This window comes from Notolabrus celidotus, chromosome 22 (genome assembly GCF_009762535.1).
Source record: "Notolabrus celidotus isolate fNotCel1 chromosome 22, fNotCel1.pri, whole genome shotgun sequence".
Lineage (NCBI taxonomy): Eukaryota > Metazoa > Chordata > Actinopteri > Labriformes > Labridae > Notolabrus > Notolabrus celidotus.
Window position 1 is genome coordinate 19,264,372 of NC_048293.1, and position 11,629 is coordinate 19,276,000.

General features: G+C 41.3%; 2 protein-coding genes across 2 annotated transcripts; one reads left to right on the forward strand and one right to left on the reverse strand.

The window, feature by feature from the left end:
* Positions 1–4,427, forward strand: nfkbiab (nuclear factor of kappa light polypeptide gene enhancer in B-cells inhibitor, alpha b). Its single transcript, XM_034675611.1, is given in 9 exon segments — positions 1–356; positions 359–371; positions 2,431–2,536; positions 2,653–2,863; positions 3,320–3,408; positions 3,520–3,588; positions 3,590–3,724; positions 3,726–3,782; positions 3,881–4,427. Coding segments are annotated over 9 exon segments (954 nt in total). The 5' UTR covers positions 1–118; the 3' UTR covers positions 3,917–4,427.
* A 2,132-nt stretch (positions 4,428–6,559) lies between these two features.
* psma6a (proteasome 20S subunit alpha 6a) lies at positions 6,560–11,629 on the reverse strand. Its single transcript, XM_034675614.1, has 7 exons — positions 11,429–11,629; positions 10,009–10,103; positions 9,779–9,860; positions 9,087–9,242; positions 8,438–8,616; positions 7,781–7,875; positions 6,560–7,482 (listed from the first exon to the last, which is right to left on the reverse strand). The coding sequence occupies exons 1-7, from the start codon at positions 11,502–11,504 to the stop codon at positions 7,425–7,427; spliced, it is 741 nt and encodes a 246-aa protein (XP_034531505.1). The 5' UTR covers positions 11,505–11,629; the 3' UTR covers positions 6,560–7,424.

Below are 11,629 nucleotides of genomic sequence, written 5' to 3' on the forward strand. Positions count from 1 at the left end.
GGAAATCCCCCACCTAGCTGTAGGCTCCTCCCCCCCGCTGCAGCAGCCACATAGAGGGCATTCACAGAGTGCTGCACAAGTCCACCACACAGTAGACTACCAACGCGCCTTGATCACAATGGACCTCCACAGGACCAGTATACTAAACCAAATGGATTATACCCGGGAGAATAAAGAAGGGAAGCCGGTTCAGTCGACGGATGATCGGCTGGACAGCGGCTTGGACTCCCTGAAGGAAGAGGAGTACCAGGCTGTGGCGGCCGAGATCCGGCGGCTCCAGGTGGACTGTGAGCCGCAGAGTAACCACCAGGCTCCGGGTGGAACTGGAGAGCTGCAGGAGTGGAAAACACAGATCACGGAGACGGAGACACGTAAGTCCATAAAGGAATAACTCTACAAAGTTAAGGATAGGTAGGCAGGTAGACCCGCCTTGAGTAGGCCCAGATCTTTGAGGTAATTTGATCCCTTTCCTGTGTCTTCCTCCAGCCTGTCATTACGCATCCATTACGCTCAGGCTCGGGCCTAACTCACTTTAAATGAACATGAGTGCTTATAAAACACACCACTGCAGTGTTACAGTACACACAGCGTGGTAGGGTTTTATACAGGGTTTAGCCGTTGAGGGACACGGTGGTTTTGGACGTAAACAAAGGCTTTTATCAGGAGGGGATCTACTATGGCCGCGGGTCAGGCTGGGAAAAGTCCCAGGCGCCGCCGCCAAGGAATCCAACCAAAGCGCGCTCCCGTGAAACTAGAAGGGGGAAAAAAAGGACTTTAAATTACATAAAAGGGAGACTGTGGAGGTGGAGGGTGATAGCATGCTGTGGAATACACGACTGAGGTGTTTCGGTTCTAAACAAAGAGAAATAACACAGAAAGTGACTCTATGGAGTATTTCTGCAACAGCTGGGAATTGTAGTTCAAACTCTGCAGTGTTTTAAACCCTCCTGTTACCCTCAAATTCACCAAAGGTGCATTTCGACCAAGAGTTCCAGGGTCTTTTGGCCCCAGAACTACTTTCCCCAGAACTAAAAGGTTCCTGTGCCCCCATTGTTGTCTGCATTTCGACCGCGGGCTGAAGTCCTGGGTGGATTGTGCAAATCAGGCCAGAAAAAAAAATTATATTAAATAATATTTTGAAATCTTAATAAGAAACTAAACTAGTATGCATTCCCAGGAACTTCCTCTGTGTTTCAACAACTGTGTAAACCCCACAAACACTGTTACATTCAACCGAAAGTCCCAGGACCAAAATTTAGACCCTGGTTCATCCGGGCTAAATGCTCGTAGTTCCAGGGTAAAGTTCCTGTGGTGGAAAAACGCCTTAACATCTTTTATCCATGGGGTCAATTTGACCCCAGCAATTTAAACCTCCAGAATCAGTGTTACCCAGGTTATGTGTCAGGTACAACTACTTGTTGACATATAACCCTTTAAATAAAATATATTTCAAGCATAAACACAATTTAAAGCATTTAGAAGGACTTTATTGTAAACTGCTGCAAGTTGTCAAGCTCTCGTCGGCCCTGCCTTGTTTCTATGTTATATCTCAATGTAAGTCTGGCGGTTCGATCCCACTCCTGCAATCACATGCAGAAGTGTCCTTGGTATAGTGACCTCAATATCATCCAAACAACCAAATCAAATATGTGTAAAATGTTGATATTTCTTATGTTATATACAGCTAAAACAGTCTGGCGTTAAACATTGAATGGGGTCCAATTGACCCCAAGGGTTATAGGAAGGTTAACTGTTTTCTCACGTGCAGCAAATGATGCGCTGCAGGGTCACACTGTAACAGCGTGACTTCCTGAGACCTCAACCTCACTGTCTGATACAAACTCATGAAGCTTGAACTTTGCTGCAGGAATTTTACATTTGAGGAAGAACTCAGAGCAACAACAGCTTTTAAACCAGACGTTTTAAAGTCTGTCAGCTCTTAGGAAACACATGTATGTGCATTTGATGTATAGACACTCAAGTTCCCATGAGGAACACAAATAAAAGTTCAATCATTATGCGAAAATTATGAAAAATCCAATGCAAAAGTGACAAAAAGTACAAAATATGGAATCAACATGCGTGTTATGCAATATATATGTATTACTTCCTGCTGCCCCACACCCACAGCCTACTAACACTGTGTTAAGGACACAAAAGTGTAAAAAATATATATATTAAATTAAGAGTCTTCTTAAATGTTGGAGGATAGACAGTAAAACTTAACAAACTTATGATTATTAAGAATCCAGAAGTTTTCAGAATCAGAAATGAGGTTAAGTCACTTTCATGATGATTAACCCAGCCATTACGAAATTCAGGCGACTATGAGTTTGTTTCTATGAGGAAATGATTCCTTTATCCAGTCTGGTTGATTTGGTTTTATTGTGTTCTTTAACAGGTCTCTTCTTTTCCTCTTTGTCTCTGTAGGCTGCTCCACCTGGCCATCATCCACGAAGCCAAAGACTACATCCGATCAATGATCGAAGTGTCCAAGAACACAGACTTCCTCAACACTCAAAATGACCAGAGACAGGTACAAAATAGTGACATCCCCCTTTTATTCTGTAGTGATCACAAACACATTAAGTCTATGATCACTCTCCAGCCGACTCCATAACTCACCTGTGTTTTCCTTCCTCTGTTCATCAGACTCCGCTCCACTTAGCCGTAATAACGAACCAGGCAGATGTGTGCCAGCGTCTCCTCGTGTCTGGCTGCGACCCCACTCTGGTGGACGACAGCGGGGACACGCCTCTTCACATCGCCTGCCGCCACGGCAATCTGTTGTGCTTCAGCGTCATCACACAGAACTGTCAGCCGGAGCATTTACACAAAGTGATGGCTTCCTGCAACTATCAAGGTGAGAATTTCACTGACTCTTTCTTTCTGTTCCTCCTTTTTTGTCACTTAGAAATACTTCTGTCACCATTATTACGGCTGATTATGTGCATGTAAGGTCAGGGATGGACTCTGAGTGATAGTGAGTCCCCCAGCCTTTGTGCATGGAATCAGATAAGACCCTACTTTGCTACTCTTAGCTTCTATTTTTAAGAGAAATGTTGAGCATGCCTTATTTCCCCTGAATGCTTTAGTGAAGACAAAGAAAGAATATCATACATTCATGCCTTGCATCTTTAGATAACCCGTCTAATTCAAGGCTCAAAATGTCAGATGCTAGGGCTCCAAATAGAACATTGGATGGCTCTAATTTTAGACGAGTTCATGAGTACTTAACCTTTCCTATGAAACTGAATGTAAAATGGCATGTTTGTCTGATATCAGTTGTTTAACTCTTTCTCTTGTGTTGTGTTCACAGGTCAGAACTGCCTCCACCTGGCTTCAGTTCAGGGTTTCCTCTCACTGGTAGAAAACATGGTGGATTTAGGAGCTGACATCAACTCAAAGGTAAACAGAACGCAATAACATTCTATAGTTGTCGATGACATTAAAGGGACATCCATCCCTCCTGCTCTCCTGAATGCTTGTGCTAATAAGTGTTTCCTCTCCGTCTCACAGGAGCAGCGTAACGGTCGCGGTGCCCTCCATCTGGCGGTGGACCAGCAGAATCTCTCGCTGGTCCAACTACCTGCTGAAGAAAGGAGCAGACGCAAACCTTCTTACCTCCGGAGGTCACACTCCCTACCACCTCACCTACGGTCGCGACAATGACGACATCAGGAAAGAACTGTTCTCACTGACGGAGCCAGACATGAGGGAGCTGCCCCGAGAGTGAATCGGACGACAGCGAGGCGGAGGAGGACGAGGAGTCTGACGAGGAGGTGTGTTGAAATGCTGAATTTACACTACATAATACGTAAAAGGTTCTTTTTTCTAAGGCGGATTTGTAACCATTTTCCTGTCCTCTGTGTTTCTGTAGGTGAGTTATGACGACATCCAGTGGAACGGACACTAGAGACATGAGAGAAAGAGGGGAAATTACAGAGGCAGGAGGTTGTGATGATGAGAAGTGGCTCAGCATGTCTACTACTTCCTGCAATGACGTCAGAAGAGCCCTGATGGTGTGGGCGACATGGCGCCGGCGTGAGCGCTGACTAAACAGATGGACAGGCAGCTGCAAAAAGGAGGATCCAAAGAGGACTGATGATGTTTAAATAAACCAAAAAGTCTGCTCCGGAGCTGCAGGAGAGCAAATACTCGCTGAGATGTGAATATATGTCACGTTTTGATGGAATGGGTTTGCTGTACGCCTCGTGGTATGCTTGTATTCTGTGTCTGATTTGTCAGAAAACCCTCCATCCACACAGATGTACCTGCAACAGCTCTGTTGTATGATATTGTAAATGCTGTGTATAAAAAGATGTATTTTTTATGGAAGCTGTGAATGTTTAGAGTTGAGCAGTTGTAATGTAAATGTTAGACAGCACACTCCAGTTAAATTAAAGACACTCATATTTAACAGTAAACACCTGTGTGAGTATATTTGTGGGAAAAAAACTCCTGGATGGGAACTCCGGCGTTACATTTGGAGAATAATGCTTACATTAAACACCATAAGCTCGGTAATATCATGATATAAAGTCATGCGGAACCCAGCATGTAATCAGCAGGGCCTTACAATATAACAAGGCTGCAATTATACGGGAAAGTACTCCGGTCACATGCTTCTCCAAGGCAGTCAGTGTGTCTGTGCTTCTATAAAAACCTCAGCATGACAGCTGAGTTTCAGTTCGGACCGGCCTCTTATTTTAATATAACGCGTGTCACACAGGAAAGGATTGATAACTCGGCAACTCGTCTCCACAGAATGAGGAACTAGTGATCTGTTGAGTTTGCGACACAGTTCCTCCTTACTTTATGTTTGCGGGTAGAAAGAGATAAGAGCGGCTGGGGGGAATTTTCTGCGTGTGGAATGAGGCTAATTGCTCAGTCATCTAAATCAGGAAGTTTTTTTTTTCTTTCTTTGCCCGGGTGGGGCTAAGAGGGAAGGGACAGGAAATTCCCAGGAACAGAACACTCAGCTGTTCGTAACATTCCTGCCCCTTATTGCTCCAAAGAAGGGAATCTCCGCTGAATAACAGGATGCTTCAGTCAAGTTCAGGGCGCCGGGAAGAGGGGAGTTTTTACTCAAGTTAAATAAATATCGGACGTCAATGTCAAATACACTTGGGCAATTATGGGATTGTAAAGTAAACGGTCTGTTCAAGAGGAGCAGGTCTTTGGGAACCAGCTCAGTGTTCACACGCTGCAGGAGGGATTTTATCAAAGCTCTACTAATGCATGCAAGAAACATTTGAACTTGAGGATTGCAATAGTCTGTGCTACTGTAAGGATGTCCAAAAACTGTTGATTTAAAGAGCAAATGTTAAAGATAATATTTATCAGTTTGCACAAAAAGGGTGCCATCAGCTCAATTGTTGCATATTGGTGTTACATTTTACGACTTCTGTCTGTTCATGAACCACAAGACCGTCAGCATAAAGCTTGACTATCTCGGATTATTTCTAAGGTCTGAAACCAACAGCGGGGGTGGGGTGCCAGTTGCAGTAACGAACTTTAAGCTGCTGAATCAACCTTTCTTTACATTTTCGATGACAAAGATTATTGACGAGTCATACAGTATATTTCACAGGCAGCATTAATAATAATGCAGAACAGAGCAGGGGGAAATTTTGTTGTTGTTCTAAGGATGACTCACTCCTATATGTGATAAAATCTGCAAGGAGATGAGGTTCCACTTTAGGGGGTGCCAAAATCGACACAAACGTAAAGTTGCTCACAGGAGCTTTAAACAAAAAAAAGAAGCACATAATGGGAAGCAGGTTAAAGCTAGGGTTGGTAGTCATGGAAAACTAGCATGAACTTGAATGTAGCATTTCCTGAGGACTCCAGCTGTAGATTGCAGCTTTTTTTAAGAACACATTATGTATTGATTGCCATAGGGACATAAAGATCATTTTAACCAGTGTAACAAAAAGTGTTTCTAAATCTGACTACCAACCCCAGCTGGGGGTCGTGTATAGAGGCTGCAGAGCCCAAGCATGTACGAATTCCAACCTAGATGTCACCCCCCACTCTCCCTGCTTCCTGCTCTATCCACCGTCCTATCTTCTCTGAATTAAGGCATAAAAGCTAAAAAATATAACTTTAAAGAACAATATCACCTTTCTTAAGTTATGTCAGTATACTGAATCAAATACTCCTTGTATCATATGCATTATATCCCCATTCTTGCCACAGTACAGCCTGACTTTTTGAAATAATACAAGATTTTGATTTTAAAGACATTATGTATCATTTCCCCGGCACTTCATCTAGCCTGACAATTATATATAATGTTCATCGGGTGCTTTTTAGTCTAAAAGTCTGAATAGGAGTAAGTGCAATCTGTAGAGATCTACAACAACGTTGACACATATGACTGTCAAACATGCAGGAGTAGGAGTGGAATCACTGTGGGGATATCTGATCTCTGATTCATGTTTCAGCACTGACAGACTTCCTATCTCAACCAAAAGATAGGTGTTAAAGTGCACGCACTTACAACTAAGCATGAACAAAAATAATCATGCATGAAATGAAAAGGCAAACATGGAAATTTGAGGGTTCAATAAAAACATTGTGTTTAATAGAAGTGCAGTTATGTACAGCTGCTGAAGAGAGGAAGAGGATCCGATCACACGAAGGAGAGAAGTAAAAGTTAAGAGACTCCTTATTGATGACCTGAGCTGACTTCCACAGGAGTACGATAATAACAGTGATGTCTGTCGTAATTGTAGAATTCCCTCTGCTGCTCCTTTGAGTTCTCGCAAAGCACATCAGAGCGTAAACATTACCCTGGATCAAAGACATGAGAGAGAGAGAGAGAGAGAGAGAGAGAGAGAGAGAGAGAGAGAGAGAGAGAGAGAGAGAGAGAGAGAGAGAGAGAGAGAGAGAGAGAGAGAGAGAGAGAGAGAGAGAGAGAGAGAGAGAGAGAGAGAGAGAGAGAGGATAAAGCAGGAAACTAAATGAGAAGTACGCGCCGTGTCAGCCCTGAGTGAAGATTGGAAGCACTGTTGAAATACAGTGACTCAAGAAGCTGCAGGACCACAGAGTCCATGCTGAGAAGGAGGTACAAAGAGGTACTGTGCTGTAGTTTAGCTCCATTTATGATGGCACTGTAACCAAGGAGCACATTGGACTAATGTGTATATTGTTGTTTTGAATGTCCAGCATCTTCCTCATTTGGGAACAAGGCAAAGTGCAGGAGGGAACAATGAGGGCGTAATAGCATCCAGTCAGATCCTGGCTCTGACCACAGAGGATGGATGAGTGGTAAGTGCTAGTGTCGCCTGGTAAAAAGGACCAAAATGTTTTTATTGTTCATGTTTCTCTTGTGGTCTCGCCTCTTCTGAACAGCTGATACCTTAATGTTGAGGGGGGGGGATACTTGTGTTGCAGGTTTCATCATCCTCCAGTTTTCTTTACTCTCTCTCAGACAAAGCCACCAGGTGAACATCAATCTCAGCCTCTGTCAGAATCCTGAAAAACACAAAACACCAGTTGATTTTCATCATCATCAGCAGCAGCAGCAGCAGCAGCAGCAGCAATTTGATGCACATCCACATGGAAAGAGTCCATTTCCAAAATTCTGTTCTGGCTGCGAGATCAGTAATCTGTGAAGTTTCCCTCTAAAAAAGGGCGCCATATCTGCCTCAGACACCTACAGTAGGTTGTTCTGTAAACCTTTAAACAGCAGCTAGGCAGTAAAAAAGATATTTACCCATGACTAAAACATACTATTAAAGGTATATTATGTCTATCAATGTAAAGTTCTCACTTGAATTTGGATCCCTTTGTCGTGATGACTCCCACCTCCAGCTCTGAGGGCTTGAAGTCGATGGACAGAACGGTGGACAGACATGAGATAGCCGTCTGTTCAAGGAGAAAGGGAGTTTTTGTTGAGAGGCATGACAGAAGAAATAAATAAAATTATGCAACTCAAATGTGGATGCATTTAGAAACAGGAAAACAAAATCAAATACTCAAATCAATACTTCAAAATGGGGACATAACATTAAAGTAACTGAGAGATGCTTGGATTAAAAAATTATATATATATATATATATATATGACTATGTTTAAAACATGAAAAGATATTTGAAATAATGGACCTGTATTGTAAAGTTTGTGTTTTGCCAATAAAAACAAATCTTGAGAAGAAAAAAATTCCATCTTAACATTTCATCAAATGTTTTATATTATAGAAAAATAAATCAATCCCCAACCTTCCCATCCATGAAAGACCAAAAACAAAACCCTGACATTCCACAAACTCTGTTACAATCATGCAATGTTTCACCCTCGGTCCTAAGCACTGAGGCTGTTTTAAAATGTCATATCTTGAGCTTGATATAACAGGGTACTATATGAACACATTGAGCTTCTTAACACTATGGGTATACAGTTAAGTATATTTTTGTGTATGTTCTCTACCTCTATAGTCTGCTCATATGTCCAGTCCAGCTTCTTCTTCACTTTCTTCTCCAGGAAGCTGGTTGCCTCAGTCTGTTTGACTCCTGCTGCTGTGGCCTTAAAGCCACAGTAGTAACCGGCTGGATCACACTTGTACAGCTGAGGGCCCAACTCTTCATCCAGTCCAATCACTACCATACCTGGAGGAAGGTTGGCCAATCAGAGGGGAATGAGGATAGGACAGTGGGAACAAAGAAAAGCATTTATTATAACATCTGGCTTGGGCTCTAAATACCACTTTAAAATGAGATGTCACTTTTCCAGAGACAGTCTCTAAATCCATAGAAACTTAATCAATCCAAATAACAGGAATATCCATTTGCCAAGATAATAAATATCTAATTGAACTGTACAAAGAAGATTATTGGTGCAAATTCAAAACTGGTACAAATGAAAATGTTATGAAACACAAAACTACACAACAAGAATACTTCAAACCTTTTCACACCTTATTTTTTTACGCAGATCATTTCAAAATGCCATTATTAGGTGATTACAACAAATGATTCCTAACATTCACAACAGGTTGGCTTTGCTTTAAACCCTTAAAGACCTCACTCGTGATTGGGGATTTTTTTCTGGTATACAAACAGTCATGCTCATTACTCACAGCAGCCGAGCGGCCTCATCTCAGCGTTTTGGGTGTAGACTTGGGAGATATCCGCCATGCGTTTGCACAACATGTCCACAGGGATCTCATAGCCGTACTTATACATCCAGTTAGCTGCTTCATACCGTGCCCTCTGCACCTGAGACCTGCTGTCAGCTTGAGACAGAACAGACATTTTATACAAATGAGTATCAAAATAAATGTGTCAATGAATATCAGTCATGCTGCTCTATTCTATTTTGTTTGTTTCAATGATTCTAAGAGATAACACAAACACAAGGAGAACGATGAGTCATCGATTCAACATATTAAACAGACAAAGCAGTCCCTGATTCAAACATCTCTTAAATTACTGTTAAAGGAAAAGAAATTCTTGGCTGCTTTAACTGGATTTGATGTTAAGGTTTGCTGTACTGCTCAATGCACTGAATTTGTACCTGACAAAATGGATCAAATATCCTGTCTTACATTTTCCCCTGTCATCCAACTTTCTAAAAACTTGGTAGATTCTTTATTTTTTATTTTCAGCTGCATCTGTAGTTGGAAAAATTGCACATCCCAGTTTACCCAAAATAAGAACAATGGTTCCAGATTTAGGGAAACACGATAGGCCATGGGAATTTGTTGGGAACTGCTTAAAGTTTGGGTTTCAGTGATACATCAGATCATCAAATATACAAGACGCTGCTTACCAGTCATGCCGGTCATAACACAGCCAATGTTCTCTGTAATTCTAAACAGATGTGTGACTGTCAAAGCATCCAGCAGCTTGTCCTGGGAAAAAACACAAGACAAAGATATTGTCAACAGTGAAATGTACACACTATGTACTCCACCAGTAATGCAACAACCATAATGATAGCAGCAGAGGGTGACCACATGCTGTAAAAAAATCTCTCATGAGTTTGTAATGTATACTCACTGGGACTTTCTTTTGTGTGACGGCCACAACACAGTCTTTCCCTCTGACCGCTACAGATGTCAGTCCTCCTTGGTTGATGGCTTTGAAGGCATACTCTGAAGACAGATTGAAGGAAAAATGAAGTCATTAGCACAACGTGTAAGCTTTAACTTTAAGCCAGTGTGGTAAACATTTCCTTTTTGGGGACAACTAAGATCTATTTGTAGTTCTTGAACATGAATGAACATCTCCTGAGATGTTTAGTACGGTGGCCCTGAAGTGCAAATCAAAACAGCAAATCAGAAAACACAATGGCATTAACCAAACCAGAAGAAGTAGGTACTCTCGGGGGACATGACCTGTCGCTGATCCGACTGGTCTATCCTTTGACCCGGATGGACATGGTTTACATGTTTTCTAATTTGCCGTAGTGTTTCCAAAATTGCCGTAGTAATTTCTGATTTGCTGTAGTGCTTTCTAAATTGCCGTAGTGTTTTCTGATTTGCTGTAGTGTTTTCTGATTTGCTGTAGTGTTTTCTGATTTGCTGTAGTGTTTTCTAAATTGCCGTAGTGTTTTTTGATTTTCCGTGTTTTCTGATTTGCCGTAGTGTTATCTGATTTGCTGTAGTGTTTTCTGATTCGCCGTAGTGTTTTCTGATTTGCTGTAGCGTGTTCTGATTTGCTGTAGTGTGTTCTGAATTTCCGTTGCGATTTGCACTTCAGGGCCACCGTAGTTTAGACTGTAGGGATGAAAAAACATTATCAGCATAATATTGGTATTGGGAGATAAAGCAAAAATACTATTGTCTGAACAAAACAACAACAACAACAATACAGTGTTTATGCATAAAAAGTAATAATTTTTGATTGCAAATGTTATTTGAACAAACATAGGATTTTTGGAGATTTATAGAAATCTTAAAGAGTGTAATTGGAATAAGTACATTTAAAATAAATGTTCTAAAAAATAGGACATTAAAAAAGTATTGAATAACTTGACATATTTTTTAAATAATTCTACAAGTTTTTCAGGACATTTATAACATTTAACTGAAAAAGAAAAATATATTTTGAGATATTTAATCAATATTTTGCTTAGTTCAAGTCCGAGATTTATAACACAACCCAACAATAACAACTCATGGCAGAATGACTCATGCAATCTGAAGCTTAATATCTGCAGGTAGCCTACAACAGCTACATAAGGTTAGCTTAGGCTGCTAGCACAACAAAACAAAAGAGGATAGTTAACACTGTCTTTGGTGTATTCTAATATTAATAATAATAAGTAGTAAGTTATTTCGGCCTCATCACATTACACTTAATGGACTTATTTCTAAATGATAGCAAACAATGAATGAGCTTGTTAGCTAGTGTTAGCTTGTTATGCAGTAATGATGACAGAGCAGGTTGAGTTTTCTTCTTTTCTTTCTTCACTCACCGACTTGGTAAAGTCTTCCTTCCGGGGAAAAGATGGTTATATGACGGTCAAAACCTGCGCTTGAACCCCGAGACATGACGGCTGGAGATAATTGAGCTGAAAATCAAACTGAATTTGAAACTAAAATGAGAAACAGCAGAAGCAAAACATGACAGAGAAGTAACCCGGATGTGACGTAGCAGGCTGAAGACTTCCGGGTCA

Coding starts and splice junctions, on each gene's coding strand:
- psma6a (XM_034675614.1), bottom strand. CDS start 11,504: ATGTCTCGGGGTTCAAGCGCAGGTTTTGACCGTCATATAACCATCTTT. Junction 7,876..8,437: donor CATATGAGCAGACTATAGAG/GTAGAGAACATA, acceptor CTCCTTGAACAG/ACGGCTATCTCATGTCTGTC. Junction 7,483..7,780: donor ACAAAGGGATCCAAATTCAA/GTGAGAACTTTA, acceptor TGTGTTTTTCAG/GATTCTGACAGAGGCTGAGA.